The 18,807-nt window shown below is 27.6% G+C and overlaps 2 protein-coding genes across 2 annotated transcripts in view; both read right to left on the reverse strand.

Annotated features, from left to right (window-relative positions):
- Phum_PHUM208010 (microtubule associated-protein orbit, putative) overlaps positions 1–3,506 on the reverse strand; it is a gene marked incomplete at its 3' end in the record, with an annotated part of 36,334 nt that extends 32,828 nt beyond the window's left edge. The window contains exon 1 of the mRNA XM_002425505.1: positions 3,315–3,506. Within this exon, the coding sequence (XP_002425550.1) occupies positions 3,315–3,500 (186 nt within the window). The 5' untranslated portion in view covers positions 3,501–3,506. The remainder of the gene's footprint in view (positions 1–3,314) is intronic.
- Positions 3,507–7,118: 3,612 nt separating this feature from the next.
- Positions 7,119–17,360, reverse strand: Phum_PHUM208020 (uncharacterized protein; the record flags this gene model as incomplete). Its single annotated transcript, XM_002425506.1, has 22 exons — positions 7,119–7,360; positions 7,595–7,789; positions 7,905–8,435; positions 8,463–9,151; positions 10,685–10,799; positions 11,066–11,167; positions 11,399–11,512; positions 11,611–11,836; positions 11,911–12,159; positions 12,220–12,468; positions 12,537–12,763; positions 12,845–13,053; positions 13,125–13,359; positions 14,215–14,355; positions 14,486–14,634; positions 14,705–14,887; positions 14,965–15,159; positions 15,311–15,515; positions 15,997–16,084; positions 16,251–16,405; positions 16,496–16,724; positions 17,175–17,360. The coding sequence occupies 22 exons, from the start codon at positions 17,358–17,360 to the stop codon at positions 7,119–7,121; spliced, it is 4,914 nt and encodes a 1,637-aa protein (XP_002425551.1).
- Positions 17,361–18,807: the final 1,447 nt, after the last annotated feature.

Consider the following 18,807-nt stretch of genomic DNA (forward strand, 5'->3'; position numbering starts at 1 on the left):
TTTCGAAATTGATTAAAAAAAATTCGTCTCCGGAATCAATTTCAACAAGGGATAATTAAAAAAAATTATCAAATTAAAAAAAAGGAAAAAAAAACACGTGTCATTAGAAAAATAAAGTCCATGTACCAAAATTCGAAAGAAAGAGGACCATTATATTCATTCTTTTAATTTTTGACAAAAGTAATTAAATGTTATTTCATCTTATGTTTGCGACTCATTAACGCAAAATTAAAAATTAAAAAAAAAAAAAAATTCAAATCAAATTTCATTATCTGATTTTTTGGTTGTGCGAAAAAAAAAAGAAAAAAAGTTTAAAGAGAAAGTTCCACATTTTACAATCGATTCGATTTTTTTTTCTTTTTCGAAAATTATGTAAAAACCGTAATAAAAAATGTTAATGACGTGATGATAACGCAATCATATTCTCTTTTTGAAAACAATTGATCGAAAAAAAAATAGAAAAACTTTCACGGGGAAAATTGAAAAAAAAAAATGGTTGTAAACAAAAGCAAACTAAGAAAATTCTAAATTTTCAATTCGGAAAATTTTACCTTCTCAACAACAACAACAACAACAACAAAGCGTACAACTGTAAGAAAATCAAACAAGACAAAACCCAAATGAAACATTCCAGTCGAAAAAATAAAAATAAAAACTCACAACGGTATAAATCGCGAACCTGAAGCAGAAGAAATTTTATGAGAAAGAAAATTTCTATCGAATTCACACATCCTTCATTCCACACCAGTCATAAAAACTCACCGCGGAAGAAAAACACGACGACGATGATGATGATGATCGGGTAAAAAAAAAAAAGGAAAAAAAACCGGAGAAAGTTAAGAAACAACCACTAAACAAAAACGATACAAATTAATTAATTCGTTCGTGGCAGCAGAGAAAACCGACAATAAAAAAAAAAAAACCGAGGGAAAAATTGAATTTATTGTATATGCAAAGGGTAGTAAAATTACAAAACATCGCAGGAGGACCAATAAAACGTTGGAAAAATTCAATGAAAAAGCTATACAATTTACGGGGGGACACCCCGCATTAAATTTTTTTTTTTTTTTTTAAGTACGCACACCCACACAATCATCCCTTTACAATTTAATCGTAAAGAAATTCGAAACGACAAATACATAATAGACAGACAATTATTATAATAATAATAAAAAAGTTTTAATGGATTCGAAATTAGCACAACGACCAATCATACATTTTACGTTAACAATTTTTAAATGACGTCATTTGTTTACATTAATATTACGTTTTAATTTAAATAATTTGATTTTTATTAATAATAATAATAGTAATAATAAATGAATGAATGAACGTGATGATAACCCCATAATTCTTTTACTATAATTTTTTTTTTATATAGTTTAATAATAATTACGAACCTAATAATGCAATTTTGCTTAATATAAAAATTATTATGTTTTGAAAAACGCCTTTTGAAGCAATAAATATATTAATATTCTAATTATGTATATATACAAATGGAAAGTATGAAAATCATACTTTATAAGAAGTATACAATTAAATAGAGAAAAAAAAAGTTTTCATTTTCCTTTTTATTATTATTATCAAGAATTGATACTGAAAAATTCATATTTTGCTCTCGTTTGCAAAAAAATTTCATTGATAATTTTATATAAAATTCCTCATTTATTTTTGTTTTTTTTTTTTGTAAATTTCTCATTCTATTTAAAAGCTAATTTTATAAAAGCGAAAAAAACGTTTGCTCTTTTATTTGTTTCACAAAACAAAGCCTATTCCATTCACTTTTTCCTTTTCTTATATTGCATTTAATTTTATACAGGTAACTCATTCACTTCGATCGCCCACATAACTAATTTCGTTGTGACATATTTCTAACGCCCTATCAAACTTATTCCTAATATATATTATACCGAAGGATTTTATGAAAAATCACGGAACAGCTTTTTTTTTATTTAATACTTTTCCCGAATCAATAACATCATTTAATTTTTTTTTTGGTTAAACACGAATTTTATTAACACAAATGAATTTTCCTGATTAAAAATAAATTAAAAAAATCTTATAAAATTTCAAATGAGTCAATCTCGTTTATAATTATCATTCTACGAATATTAACATCGTAATATAACAAAAAAAAAAAAAAAAATTTTTCCTTTCCTTTAAATTCGCCTACATTTTAATAATCATTATAAAATAAAAACTCACATTTTATATAAGTTTAGCAAAAAGGAAGGAAACTAAAAACAAAAACGATAAGAAAAAATTAAATTAAATTAAATTTCAAATCATTTTTTTGTTTCTTAAAAAAAAAAAAAAAAAAAAAAGTAAAACGAAATTTTTAGCCAAGGGCAAAATTTGACCTCATGAAGCGAAGAAATGCAACAAAAAAAAAAAATTTTTTTTTTTTTTTTATTACATTACAAAATTTTATCTTTATTATCATCATGTCTACCAAAACAACAAAAAAAACCTTTATAAAGATAATTTTTATAAACATCTGATTAAAAGTCATAGAAAAATATTTAAATTAATATAATTAAAATTGAAATCGACTTGGAATTTTTCCCCCTTCGAGTAAACCCTCAAAAATAATTATTATTAAATTTAATATTAATTTATGATTTGATTTTTTAAACTAATACAGTAGGTAATTATTAAACTGATTATGTGAATTAAAAAAAAAACTTAATAAATTATGTATCCTAACTTTTATTATTATTAGTCTTGTGTAATATGTTTATTCGAAATTAATAATTCAAAAATAAAATAATTATGGAATCATGTACATTCACCCCCGAGTGTGTTAATAACATTTTAATATTTTATTATTTATTCATAGAGTTCAAATTAATAAAATTGTAATAGAATAAAAATTATAAATGTAACACATGTATGCAAATCGATTAATAATTAAATATATGATTCATTCAATTATTAAATATAGGTTGGATTTATCTCATTTGCGATATGAATTGAATATCAATAGTTTTCATTATTAATTTAGTACTTTTATAAAAATGGAAAAACTTCAGAATCATTAAATTTAAAAATACAATTAATGAAAATGATAAAAAAAAAATGTTTAGTTGCCAAAATATTTAAAGTTCTAAACGTTTTCGATAATTGTAAACAATAAACGATTTCATTATTCACATAGGAAGTTATGACTAAACAAAGACTTCAAATCTCAATCAATCAATCGATCGATTAATCACGAGTTTGTTTGAATGTTGCACATTTCATTCTTTTCATACATTTTATATATAAGGAAATGTGAAAAGTAATTTGTGTAATTTAAAAAAAAAACTTACCTTAAAATTACTGCAAGTCAACCATGGCACAAGTTTATCAATGAATTGTCCAATGTCTGTGCATTCTATTGAATTACCATGGTTTCCTAAATAATTAATAAGAGCATCTCCTAATGATAACTTTGAATATGTGTCAGTGGTTCCAATTTTATCATTGAAACCATCCATATCTGTTGGCACAGCCATTTTGAAAAAGTCAATTTAAAATTCCCACTTTTACACTTAAAAAAAAATTATTATTTCTTCATCATGTTTATTGTGCAAATTTTAATCTGAAAAAATAAAATTCACTTTTTTCACTGCATTATAAATAAAATAAACCTATTTTATTTTATAAGGCATTCGACTATTCATGTAACAATAATTTCAGTAAAGATTCTAATTATGCTTTGGTTTAATACTGCTTATATTATAATTATTTTGGTGCCATAAATTATATTTTTAATAACATCTAAATCACAGATTTAAAAGCATTATCAATCCCAAGTAAAAACTTATCTATAAAATTTGAGAAATAAAAATATAGATACTAAAAAATAAATATTGAAATTACATATATATTATATTTGCCATATATTTGACAAGTACGAACGCAAGTTATCCTTGACTAATATCGAAAAATTTTAATTAAATATTTAAATAGTTATTTAAAAATGTGTATTTAACTGAGGGGAATTCATTTAAAATCACGTAGTAAATATTTTTGTTTATAGTAAAGCATTAACTATCCCCTATAAACCGCCATTTTACTGCCCCAATGTTTTGACCAAAAGTAGTTCAAATGAAGTTTGAAGTAAAAAAAATCCTCACAATAATTTATATATATTTACCGTGAAAATAATAATAATAATTAATATATAATCACTCGATTGTTAAAATTGATACAATTTATTATACGTAAATCAAATAGAAAATTTTAAATGTAACCAATGGCAATGAAAAAAACGTTGGAAGATGTGCCGAATAAGGGAAGACCTTTGGCTATACAATGGCACTCAAATTTAACAAAAAAAAATAAAAAAATAAAATAAAAAATAAAAATAAAAACTCGATATTATTATTTAAATATTACTAACTTTATATCACCTAATCACGCCCATTTTTAAATTCAAATAATATATTTTTTAATAAATTAAAAACATTGACAGTATTTCACTTTTTTAATCCGAATACAATTTCTACGTGAGAACGACAGACAAGTCACTTGTTTTTTATCGAACATGGCGTCACTGCTAAAATCATTTAAATACTTTTTATTTTAAAATATATTTTTTTAAATTATTAATTAAAATCAATAACGTAAAAAATAAAAAAACGAATTCACGTTAATTTTTTTTTATTTAAAAATTTTTTTTTTTTTTACAAATTTAACGTCACTTCTTTGATAATTTCCGTTACATTCGTTTTATTCATTTATATACGCAAAATGTCGGACTTCCGGTTTTTGAATCTATGGCGTCAATTAATATACATATGACGAAACCAAAATACTTTAATTTTTAATAGAAAAACGGAAAAAATTTAATAAATCACTCAATTAAAAAAAAAACTTTATTTATTAAAACTCTTTATGAAATTTATTTAAACTAAACATAAACAATATACACATTTAATAAATAAATTTTCATAATTTATTTTTTATTTATTTTTTAATTATTTTAAAATTTATTGAAAATTTATCTTTTTTTCTCTTTTTTTTTTTTTTTTTTTATTTAAAAAATCTAAATTGAATTAAAATTTATTTTTATCAAAAAAAAATCAATGTATAAATAATAACTACAGACATACTTAAAACTTCAAAAAAAAAAAAACCAAATTTTCAATTATTTTCTCTTTAAATAAATTAAAAATTACAAAAACCAAAAAAAAAAACTAAAAAAAAAAGATTAAACTTAATGAGGTAAAATAAAAGGGAAGTCAATATAATAAAATAATAATAATAATAATAATTGAAACGTAATTGAGGTAAGTAAGTAAAAAAAAAAAAAAATTTCTCACGTCTCACTTTCTAAAAAAAAAATTATATAAAAAAAAAAAAAAAACAAGTGAAATTTGATTGTAAAGCAACCAAAAAAAAAATTCTTTCTATAAAATAATAATAATAATAATAATAATAATAATAATATTTTTTTCTGTGTATGTTTAACGTATATGATAATAAATAGATAATAGAAAAATAAATTAAAATAAATAAAATTTTATGGATTTCAATCTTTTTTTTTTTCATTCATTCAAATTTTTTCAAATCTTGAGTGAGATAAACCCTTCCCCTCCCAAACCCCCCATACTCCCCATACCTCCCCCCACACCTCCCCTCCCATTTTCAGACTTATAAGTTTAATTTATCATTTTTGGTATCGGTTTTGTTATTAAAAAATCCAACGATGCTTTCTCTGGGTGCTAAATTTGTGGTCGTTATTGTTTTCTCACATTCATCCTCCTCCTCCTCCTCCTCCTCATCTTCTCCATCTTTTTCCAATTTTATATTATTATCATCAATATTTTTTTTCGTTGTAATTATGAGTCCTTTGACAGAATCATCCGAATTTAAATTTTCCCTTTTATCCTTTTCTATTTTTAATTCTTCAAATGTATTCGTCGATTCTTCTTGATTTTGATATGCAAATTCGGAATCACCCGAAACCGGCGTCAATTCTCCGCTGTCGCTACCTACAAAACAGGAAAAAGGAAAAATAAGAAAAATGGCCGCCGTCGCCGTCGCCGTCGTAAAAAAAAAAAAAAAAAAATGTCTTTTTGTTCTTCAGGTTTACCTTGTTGAGATGCTTCTTCTAAATCTTCTGAATTTTCAAATAATATTCCGACGGTATTTAATTCGTTCGTATAATCAAAACCGGAAGTTTGAGTTTGAATTTGTGGAGAAGGAGAAAACGATGACGTGTTTCCTCTATCCGACGAATTTAAATATTTTTCCAAACTTGAAAAAGTTTAAATTTTTATTTTATTTCGGTTTAGACGAAACGAAATTTAAAAAAAAAAAAAAAAAAAAGAAAAAGAAGATGAACTTACTGACTGTTTAATACGGATGCTGATCCGTCATTTATTTTTTTACATACGTTTGGATCAATAAAAGCATTCGGAGATGATGGACCACTGCTGTAAACTAACGATGATGCTCCGCTCCAATTAATATCTTTAACGTAAAATTATTAAAAAAAAAAAAAAATTAAATTAACCTTTTCTAATATCGTTTTATAATCGAAACTCGAAGGAATTATCGATATATCGAAAGGCATCGAAAGGCATATTTACAGATTATTTATTAATCGAAAAAATAATAATTGAATAATTTTCTTACGCAGACTTCTTGTTTTTTTTTACCGCCGCCATATTTGTTTTTCTATCGTTACAAAAAATCAATCGAATCGATTCGCTAATTGATCGATTTCGATTTAAAACAGAAACAAAATAAAAAAATAAAACGCAATTAAAAAACCAATTAATTAATTAATTAGTTTTCATCAACTTTACCATCATCATCATCATCATCATCATCAACATAATTATTAATTTTTTTTCGACATTTGAATTCATTATCGATTTAATTTTTTCCGAGGGGGCGTGGGTGGGGGTGGGGGGGAGAAAAACTCTTACACTATTTATTTATAAAAATAAAAAACGTATTAAAACGTATTTAATAAAATAAAAAACGTTAATAATCATACCTAAAAAAAAATCTTATTTAAAAAACCAAATTTTTTTTACAATAAATAAATTATTCAAAATTAAAATTAATAACAACAACAAAAAAGTTAATAAGTTTTTTTTTTTTTTTTTTTTTTTTTGTTACGGATCGTAATATTTTTGATTTTGATAATTCCAAAAAATATCTTCGCTATACTCACTTCCGAGAGGATGAGAACTCGGTTGAGGGGTCGATGGTAAATGTGGCGGCGTGTTTGTCGGCGTTCTGTACAAAGGAGCCGCCGTCATCGTTTCCAAAAATATATCCAATTGTTTAAGGGACAAAGCGTTGTGTAACGTTTCCAACGGTCTGATCGGTGGCACTCCACCGCATCCTTCGATGGCTGAAACGTGTAAATAGATTTTGTTTTAATAAAATCCGTGGCACGAGTCTGCCGCCTAAGTTTTTTTTTTTCAATAAATTTATAAATGGAGAGTGACGGTGAAATATAACGTAATAAAAACATGGCAGGTATCCCTATTCGAAAATCTATCGGAAAATTATTATTATTTTTTGTCTCTCCGAGTGGAGAAGGGGAGGGAGAAGAGAGAGAGAGAGAGAGAGTAAAAACACTCACTCAGTTTTTTTTTCACCCAATTTTCGTAGAGTTTATGTATGCTTATGTAATCGCTTAAATACAAGGAGGAACCGAGTAGATTTTCTGCATTTTTCAAAGGTTTTTGGGGAACTTCTTGAACGGGTTTAACGGAAAATATACTTGATAAAGAATACCATCGAACTCTGTGTTCTTTCACGTGTCGTTCTTCGCTCCCTGGATAAAACACGGAGGGAGGGGGGACCGGGTCGAAAAAGAAAGAAAACAAGAGAAAAAAAAAAAATTTCGTTAAAAAAATTATTTTGATATAAATTCACCCGTGATTTCTTACCGGAAACGGTCGTGGTCGTTCCAATGGTGTCTCTCAAATTGGGAGCGCTCGAACTTCCGCTTATGACGGCCGTTGAAAACAAACTGCTTGTACTTCCGAGTAATTTGTTTTTAGTTTTGTCACTTTGATTGAATATGACTCCGGTGGGTCCCACGGAGATTCCGTACAATTTGAAATAGGACAGATTCTGTTTGAAATTGTGATGGTGACTCGCAACGCTGTGCCTGTGGCGTCTCGATGCGTCTGTACGTACGACAGGTTTTGGTTTTTTACATTGGTAATGCGGATTATCGCTTTTAGCAAGTATTGACGGAGAGGATTTCGTATGACGCAAAGCGGAAAATTTTATACCTGAATTTTTCCCACCCGTAACAAAGAGTTTTAAGGATTGCGAACGATTGGCGGATGATGTGTTGCCAACATCTTTTCCCCTCATTAAACCTAACGAGATGCTCCGAATTCTACTATCACTAACAACAGCGGAAACGATATTTGAATTTTTCCTTTCTTTTTTATTTTTATCAGCACAAACTCTATCGTTTCAATGAAATAAAGAACGAGATAAATCCGCGGCGGAAAATTCTTTCGCGTTTTTATTCGCGGGTTTTAAAATGTCCGCCTTCCGACATTTCCAAACCGTATTTTTTAATGATTTAATTTGTTCAATGACCGTTTTCGACGACGAATTTCTATTATCGACGACATTTTTAGGAAAATCTTTTAAAATTTTAAAACCCTTGACCGAACCGCCATCCGATGAAACCTGACAAATTTTTATTTGGGGTTTAAAAAAAGGAGACGAAGGAAAAACGGTCGTCGTCGTCGTTCCTTTGAATAAGGAACATATAAAATCAGACGGTAGAGATTTGGATTTTTTTCTGAAAAAATTTCCCGGAAAACAATTCGAATCGACTGAGTTGTCGTGAAAAAAAAAATTTTCCTCATCGGATTTATTTTCGCAATGAATTTCTTCTTCCGCGAATAATAATTCGTCTCCTATTATGCTACCGGAAGAAATTTTCCTTTGACATTCGGGCAAAGCATCGTTTGTCGATTCCAAAAGGAGAGGAAAAGTTTTCGGTATGACTAAACAATCGGTAAAAAGTTCAGACGAATTTTTTATTTTTATTTTCGTTTCCTCGTTTAAAATTTCGGGTAATAAAAGAATTTTTTTATTCGATTCTTTCGCATTTTCACGAGCCTGAATATCGCGTTTGACCGACAGCAAAGGAGTAAAACCGGTTTCGCTGTTTGTTTTTTTACAATATATAATCGGTGCATCTAAAATATCTTTATATTTTTTTTTTGTTTTTATTAATATCGTGCGACAGTCAGTAAGAAAAGGAAAAGAGAATAAAAGGAAAATTACCAAAAAGAAAAAGAAATTATAACTAATCCGTCGTTTAAAAAAAAAAAAAATCTTGCTTAATAACAATAATAATAATAATAAAAAGCGTTAAATATGTTCCTCGTTAAAAAAAGATAAGAAAAAACCACGACGGACGTGTTAATAATAATAATAATAAATTAACATGAGTCAAAGGTCATGAAAATCGGCCATTTTTATAGGCAAAACCGAAACAAAAAAAAATTTTCATGCAAAAAAAATTAAAAGGAAAAAAGCAAAATAATAATAATAATAATAAAAACAGGTAGTGGGTAAAAAAAAACACCGCAGGCACGGAGTTCAGGAATCACATCGCAATTTCAAAAAAATTTCTCTACCTACAGGAGTCTCATCATCATCATCATCATCATCAACAAGTTTTACAATAAGTTTGAATAAAAAATATATAATAATAGTTTTTATAGCAATAATAGTTTGAAAAAAAAAAAAAAATTTTTTTTTTTTTTAAACGTTTTCCCCTCGATATCTCGTTATCGATCGATTAACAAATTGATAATTCCGATATAATCGAAAAAGGGAAAAGAAAAAAATCACGTGGAAAAATTTGGCGCCAAAAATTTGAAAATAATTATTTTCAAATTTTTAAAAAAATTACATAAACGCGAACGTTTTAACTTCATTTAAAACGTGATTATTATTATTATTATTAATTGACGTACGCTGCTAATAATAATAATAATAATAATAATAATAGTAATAGCGGAAATATTTTTTGCAAAAACCGGAAAATTAATTTTTTAAAAATGAAAGATGAAAATTTCTTTTTTTTTTTTTTGAAAACATCACAAAAAATTATTTTTCGAAATGTTTTCAATTCGAACAATTGAAAATTTTCACGATACCTGTTTTTTATACCTTAACAAATTTATAAAAAAAGGCATACCAACGTTAAACACAAAAAAAAAACCAATAAAATAAAATAAAATAAAAAATTGAAAAAAAAAAATTTTTTTGTACGGTACTTACTCCTTTTGGTGACTTTATCCAGACTTTGACAAAGCTCTTGTTAATTGACGGGAGAGTGAGAGAGTGAGTGAGAGAGATAAAAAAAAAAAAAAAGAAAAGAAAAGAAAATTCATTAAAAAAATTTTTTTTTTTTTGCTTTTAAAAATCGCCATTTTGAAATAAAAATCAATAAATCAATAAATAAATTTCAACACCTTTAAATATAAAAGAAACACCTTTTGTTAAAAAAAAAAAAAAAATTGAATTATTTATATCCGACAGAAGACGAATAAAAAAAAGAAAGAGAAAGAAAGAAATAAGAAAGAAGTGAGAGAATAAAGAGAAAGAGAGAGAGAGAGAGAAAGAGAGATCAGGTACAAAAAAAAAAAAAATAGAAATTTAAATACCTTTTGGTGAATTATCAGACTGACGTGCTATGTCAAAACTTTTCGATCGCGGTTCGCCATCTTGTAAATTAAGTCTCGATGAAAGATTTTTAGCCAATTCCGTCGTTCCGTAAGTTTCGTTACTTTTTCCCATTCCTGTAAAAAAAAAAAATTAATTAATGATAATAATAATAATAATAATAATAATAATAACGTTAGCGGTAATTTTTACAATTGAAAACAAATAAACGATTCAAGCGGTTATTATATCGAATCAAAAACCGTAAAAACAAAATTTATGGGTTAATACACGTGTTGCACACGTGATCGAAATAAAATGTTATTAAGTTATAATATTTCGTTGTTGTTATTAGTCATCGATTTATTGATTTATTGATTTTTTTTCTATTTTAGTGTTTTACCTTTGTTTCTAATGGGTATAGGCGAAGAAGGCTGAAACGGATTCGACGATTCCTTCAAAAGTGATTTTTTATTTTTTTCTTCCGATGATACGGATACTAACTCTATGAAAAATACTTAAATTTTAAAAACAACGGAAATGTTTTTTTTTTTTTTTCTCACGATTTTTTTTTTTTTTTTTTCATGCCATTTAAAACCAAAAAAAAAATTAAAATAATGTGTGCGATACCTAGCGACAAACCTGGAGAGACAAAATGTCTAACTATTTTTTTTTTTTTTTTTTAAATTATTACTTAAAACCTTATTAAATAATAATAATAAAATTTTTTATTCACCTCCTTCCTTTTTATAACATTTTTCTTTTTTATTATCGAATTCGAGTGTGTCTGAATGATTGGAAGACGATGGCAAACACGAACTCGCATTTTCCGTTTCGTTTAATTTTTCACCTGGAAAAATAATAATAATGATGATGATGATGATGAGTTTTTTCCCACTCGCCCGTCGCAAGTTCTGAACATTTTTAAAAAGGAATATGATGTTTTACCTTTGTTTTTTCCCTTAAAATTTTTCGAATTTCTATACGTTTCTATACTGTCTTTCAATGAGCATTTGTAATTTATTTCCGAACTTAATTCCTTCGACGATAATTCTTTTTCCACGTCATTTTTATCTAACATTTCCAGTACGCTTTTAGAACTTTTAACGGTTATTAAATGAGTTGAACTTTGACTATCCATTCCGGACATGTCATCAAAACTGGGATCACAGCTCTGACGTTGAAAACAAAAAAAAAAGGATGAGACAAAAGTCGATCGAAAGTTAAAAAAAAAAAAAATTTACTTACGGGACTAAGCGAATTAGCATTACTTTCGTTACGACTGTGCGGCCTGAAACCTGGACCTGGAGGTAAATTTTTTTGTACGCAACAATTTACGCCGGGTGAAAAATGAAGTTCGACGTGAAACCTTTCTTCGGATGTTGGATCTTTTGTCGGATCTTCGTATAACATTATAACGACTTGAGACATGTAATTCAACTCGGACACCATCGATACGTATTCCATTGCTCTGTGCCATTGTTCGTCGGTATTAACCTGGAAAATTTTTTAACAGTTAATAATATCGAACGCATACGTTTCGTACCATTTACTTACATCTAACAATTCTCCAAAACGGAAAACGGTGAGCAAACTGTGAACATGACTTTCACTCGTGAAATATAATCGCGTTCTAACGTGTCTACCTGGACTGGAAACTCCGTGACTATACCTAGGATTTAATCTATTTACAGATTCTTCACATTCTTCAATGTTTCTTTGCAAATCGGCTTTGATTTTTTTAAGCAGTGGTGTGCATATCCCTTGTCCGATGGCTAATTTTTCCTGAACGGTTAAACCGTATTCCTAAAATCACGTTTGAAGTCACATTTCCAGTTTAAAATATAATCTATCATTAATCGTACGTAGCATACCTGAGGTATGACGATATCGGCCAAATATTTAGCATATGTGTACAGTTCTTCGGCTTGTTCGAATTGTAACGTGTGCTGATTGTGTTGCAAATCGTATTTGATGCAATCGTAAATATCAGGTATTTTAGATATGTCGAAAGTTTTATTTTTCGTACAAAAATCTTTATCGATTTTACCCCAACGTCTACCCATTAATTCCCACGTTTCGCCGTGATATAAAATGGCATCTGATTTTGGGGAGGGGGAAAAACGAAAATAAATAAATAAAAATGAATTTTTAAAATTAAAAATTTTTTTTTCTACGTCACCTTTTGTTTTCGGATCGTCTTTCTTAGTTTTAACTATAGACATAAGTTTTTGTATGAGTTCTTGTACTCTTCCGCAACATTTAACCGGATTTTTAACAAAATCCATTGCAAGTGATATGCTTATGGCATTACAAGGATTTATGCTTTCTCGATCTGCATACGTAAAATCTCTGTCTTGTTGCATCAATTCGTGAAGTCTCGATTTGGCCCTACAAAATAAATAAAATTACAGTAATTCTAATAATCGACTTTATTCATTATACACATTAAAAAATCTTACATGTTTTGATACTTTGAAGAATCGCAATCGTTATCCAAGAGACCGTTCGTGTTGGCACTTTTTACCATTTGCACGAGTATAGGGGTTAATTCACCCTCCAGCGCCAATAAGCCTTTTGCAAATGCAGCTGCCGTCATTTGAACTCTTCCTTCGTCGGAAGCATAAATTTTAAGATCGTGTCGATATGTGGAATGCAATCGTAGTAATCCCAATCCTTGAGTCCCTGCATATTCTCCTGATTCCATAAACAAAAAAAAAACGTCTACGTAAGCCAATGAAATTTTTTTTTTTAAATCAAATTTAAAGCATGTCGAAATTGAAAAAAAAAAAAAAAATTATTAAACTGTTATTAGAAACTTGTTGTCGGCAAACTAAAAAAAAATTTTAATTTTACATATTAATTAAATTAAATAATCAATAAAAAGAAATAAACAAATTAAATTAAATTAAAATAAAAAGTTAAAAAAAAATTCAAGCAATGAAATAATTACATGCTGATACTTTAACTATTGTTGTTACTACTACTACTACTACTACCATTACGATAATAGTAATAATAATAATAATATTTTAAAAAGTAAGCAAGAAGCAGTTTGTTTTTTTATTTCAATTTACTTTTTATTTATTTTCCGATTATATAAAATAAATAATTTTATGTAAAATTATATGTATATAAAAACATTAATAAAGTAATTAATTATTTTATACGACTATTTTCTACTTTGCAGCTCTACTATACTTATTATACTTATTTTAAATAATTTTTTTTTATAATAAATACATTTTAAAATTAATCAAAAAGTAATTTTTTTTTTTTTTCAATTAGAAAAGCTCGTGTATCTAAGTGTGACTAATTTTTTTTTCTTTTAATTAAAACTTTACCTCTATAAGAGGTCTCATTTTTTTCCGAAGAATCGAGAACTGCAAAAATTACATGAAAGAAGTAATTCACAAAAAAAAACAAAAAAAATTCGTTTTTTTTTTTCTGTTGTAAAGAAAAATAATAATAATAATAATACTACTTCCTACTTTTTTTTTTAATTTTTTTTATTTAGTTTTTAATGAGCGGAATACATCGAAAACTACGAACCATTGTGAATATGTCTACCTTGGCCACCTGGGTACATACAGCGGAAAATTCTACCCAATTCTTCCGCTTGAATTCGTCCTGCAGGAGTTAATTCTCCTCCCCATTTTAATATTAAAACTAATGATGGTTCCTTAGGGGCGTCTGAATAAAAGAAAAAAAAAATGTGGAAATTTTTTATTTCAAAATCCCCCCCTCCTCCCCCTCGAATCAAAAAATAAAAAAAATAATAATAATAAATTACCATCATCGCTTGAAGATCCTCTAGGACGACCCCTCGGTTGATATTTCATTTGAACCTTTCTGTTGATTCCAGAAAAATGACCGTACATTTCTAATACTGTTTTTAATTGTTCTAATTTACCCTGTTTTTCTTCTATTTCCGGATCGGCAGTGGAATGTTGAATTTCCGCCAACAGCGACCTTTAAAAAAAAAAAAAATGTTGACATTAACAAGGGAAAATTCGTACCTTCGAATAATCAAATTTCGTACCTGGCAGTGTCTAATATTTCTTGAAGTTGTTTAGGTCTTTTCAATTTCACGTGACCGTTTTTGTACCCGTTGTATTTTTCAAATATTTCGAAAAATTTCGGATGCCTCACCTCAACTTTCATTTTTTGTTTTGGAGTTCGATCTCCGTGCCTTATAACGGCAACGACGCACCTTAGCTCCATCCTGAAAAAGTACATCGCATTTAAAACGAGTTTTCCAATTTTTACGTACCTACTACCCATCGATAAAAATTTATTTACATTTTTCCAAAAGTCGTAGGTACGATGGGTGGATCGTCCAATTGAAAAGGCACGGACCAAGGTATATCCAATGTCGGAGCCAATTCTCTTAAAATCATATTTCCTAATATTTTTGCGCAATCATCGTAATACTTATTTGAATTTTTAACGAAACTGAAACCGTTGACGTCGCACACAAACGATTTTCCGTTCGCTCTAAAATGTGACAAAATTAAATCAAAAAAAAAAAAAAATAATTTTAATTTTTTTTTTTAAAGTATAAAATCTTCTGCTTCGGAAAAACAAATCAAGAGTTTGTTTGTTTGTCGAAACACGGTATGACGATGCAAATAGTTTGTTATTATACCTTAACAAATCGAAACCGCAAACCGTTTGTTTAAACGCCAGGCAAACTTTTCTAGAAATTAATTTTTCCGCGTTGCTCAAAATGACCGGATATCGGATTTCTTTTCCTTCGGAATCCCTTTCGACTTTACCATCTAATGCCGGAGATTTCCTCGCTTCCGCATGAGCATAATCGGGTCCGACGGTGTAGACCTTAACATCTGTACCTAGAAATAAGTTAAAACTGAAGAGTCTCTTTGAACTTAAATTTCGATCGAACGTTGCATTTCCTCTTATTCTAAAGCCACGCATTTTTCCACACAAATTTTCCCAATTATCAATTTTGATTAAAAATCCGTCCGGAAAATATTAGATAAAGTTTCTTTTTCTAAAACGCATTTAAAATATCGTCGTTAAATTAAAATAAAAGTTTTAAGTTGTAATTTAATTATGGGGGTCCCCCACACGAAATTGTCAGAAAAGAAAGAAAATAAAATAATTTTTTTTTTACGATTTTATAATCTCGTTTAAAAATAAATTTCCATGAAAATTGAACAATCCTTCAATCAAAAGTCGCCATATTTTGACTCGCGAGTCAAATTTTTAAAATTTCGACATTTTTCATTTAAAAAAAAAAAAACAAATAATAATAATAATAAAGAAAATTTTCTCCTCGTGATTGTAATAAAATTTCATTTTAAAACGTACCATCGGTTGGCATGAAATCTTCGTATATGAAACTTCCAGTTTTTCGTACTTTTGATTCTGGAGAATAAACGCTGCTCCTACTTCCAATCTGTTGGAAAATTATTATAATGAAATATTTATTAATTCGACAGATATTTCATGGAAAAAAAAAAAACGTCTTTTTCTTCTGTCTCCAAACAAAAAGATTGTCATCATCCGTTAGAAAAAAAAAAAAAAAAAAGAAAAAAGAAAAAATATATATTTTTGAAAATCACTTTTCTAAAAAGTCGTTGACTACCTCCCCCCGCCGAAGTCGGATAATATATATAAATGTTATGATCTTCTGCGGAAACGGGTTTTTCAACGAAAGGCTTGTTAAAAATAACACCGTTAACTTCGACGTGATCTTCCGATTCGATCAATTCATCTTCTAAAAAAAAAAGAAAAGTAAACGATTGGAAAATTTTTATATAAAAATGGGGGGCTTTTTTTTTAACAAAAAAAAAAAAAAACTTATTACTCGACGTTGGTGAATCCCTATCTAAAACGGCATATCTTGGAATTTCTATTCCTTCGCTTTCGAGCAACGCATACACTTTCCTTCTATCCTGAATGTCGTATTGCATATCCAAATTGTTTATTATGAACGGATTCCTCAAGTTTGCATATTGCATTGCTTTGTCTAAGGGAAAACCTTTGCTGTGAAACGATATTAAACAATCGCACACAGGCCACTCGTCGACTGATTTCTAAGAAAAAAAAAAAAAATGACAGAAATCACACACACACAATTAACGTATTACTTAAATACAAACATTTTTTTTTTTTTTTAAATTTATCCTTACAAACACGGTAAAAACGTAATCAAGGTACGGATTTGTCATTTTTTTAAAAAAAAAAATTAATTTCTAATTGCGCTTTTTCTTAATCTTTTCGGTGATAATGTCAGATGTTAAACGTTAAATATTAAATTTGAACTTTAAAAAAACTGTGGCAAATCTCCAAAATATATATTATACACGGGGCATTACAAAAAAAAAAAAAAAAAAAAAAAATTTGAAACCGAAACGTAAACAACAACAAACCCGATTTTTATTTATTTTTTTTCAACGCGACCCTCAAATTATTTTTCTATTTCATTATTAATAATAATAATAATAATTAATAAGGGGAATGCATAAATTTATATCAAAACAAACCTTAAGTATCGTTTTTTTTGGAAAAACGAGCATTTTCAAATACTCAAATTCTTCCAATCTTGTCAATATTTCTTTCATGGGTTTACTTTGGGATTTTTTACCCATGGCACAAATCCCGACCACTACCTGTTTACCTTTTTCCGCCCCCGCTTCATCGTCCGACAATTCGCCCTGTAAACATAACATGTTTTTCCCCCTAAGTAATAATTTTAAAAAAAAAAAAAACCGAAAAAATAAAAAAAATTTATTTTTTTTTGGAATGATATTGAAAAAAAAAAAAAATGTTGTTTCGGGTAATAAATCAATTATGTTAAAAAAAAAAAAAAAACACACGAATTAACACAAACTCCAAGGTCAGGTACAATTATCAAAACAAAACAAAAACACGAAAGGAAAATTCGAGGGAATAATTAAAACGACGTAATAACAACAACAACAACAACATTTTTTTTTTCCAGAAGAACGAATCGCGTAAGTTTTATAATTTTTTTGTTTTCTCCAGTCAGTAAATCAAAAGTTTCAATGTGGGGGGGAGAGGGGGAAGGGGAACCTGTACGAGTAAAAAAACAAAAAAAAAATTCGTGGTTTTATTAGCGTTCAAATTAAAAATAAATTTGAAACTTTTACAATTTTCATTTTAAATTGTTACTACTACTACTACTCCTCCTCCCTCGTCAATTAATTAATTAATTAATTAATAATTAATAATTTAAAATTAAACGTACCTTTTTTCGGGATGGTCGAAACAGGTTATATACAAATAATATAAAAAAGAGGATTTATTTATAATAAAACTTACATTATTGACATTCACCATCGTCATTAATTGAAAAATATCAAACGTCCCCCCCTTTTTGTATTTTTTTATAAAATTCCTCCATGAATACTCGTTGAAAACGTCCATAACATGCACGTGGTTTTTTTTTTTTCAAAAAGGCATTTTTTTAAAGGTTTTCACAGCAAAACGTAAGGGGGCGAGAGGGGGGGGTAAAATGAGCAAAAAATAAATAAATAAATAATTTTTTTTTTCATTTTCCTCTTGTGTAATTATTTACATTAAGTTTCGGGTAACATCTACAAGAAAAACAAAAAAAAAAAAAAAAGAAAAGTCAAACGAGAAAATTTTTTTTTTTTTTTTTACGTTTATACAATAAAAAATTTGTCAAAAAAAAAAAAAAAAAAAAAAAAATTTAATTTACGTTCGAAATCTACGTTTAAATAATAATAATGATGATTATACGTAATTTTTTGTTGTTTTGTTAAAGAGGTCAAGAACATGAAGAAAATGGAAACGTGTAAAGCATTTAAATTATTCGAAATATAATCATTTTGAACGTGCAAACAAACAAACAAACAAAACAACAACAACAACAACAACTACTACTACTACTACTACTATTTCTTTTACCACTACCACTACTACTACTACTACTGCATTAAAAATATTGCAAATACTAACAAATAAATTGTTTTTCGTGGTCGAATTTCATTTTTTTCATTTTTTCAAACGTTTAAAAATTTAACGTTACGTGCGTTATGAAAATTTTATTTCTTTTATTTCTAGGTAATACACGTAAACAAAAAAACTTTCAAATTTTGTTAAAGCGACGAACGAAATTAAAAAAATTGTAAA

The sequence above is a fragment of the Pediculus humanus genome, genomic scaffold (genome assembly GCF_000006295.1).
Source record: "Pediculus humanus corporis 1103172107559 genomic scaffold, whole genome shotgun sequence".
In the NCBI taxonomy this organism is placed as follows: domain Eukaryota; kingdom Metazoa; phylum Arthropoda; class Insecta; order Psocodea; family Pediculidae; genus Pediculus; species Pediculus humanus.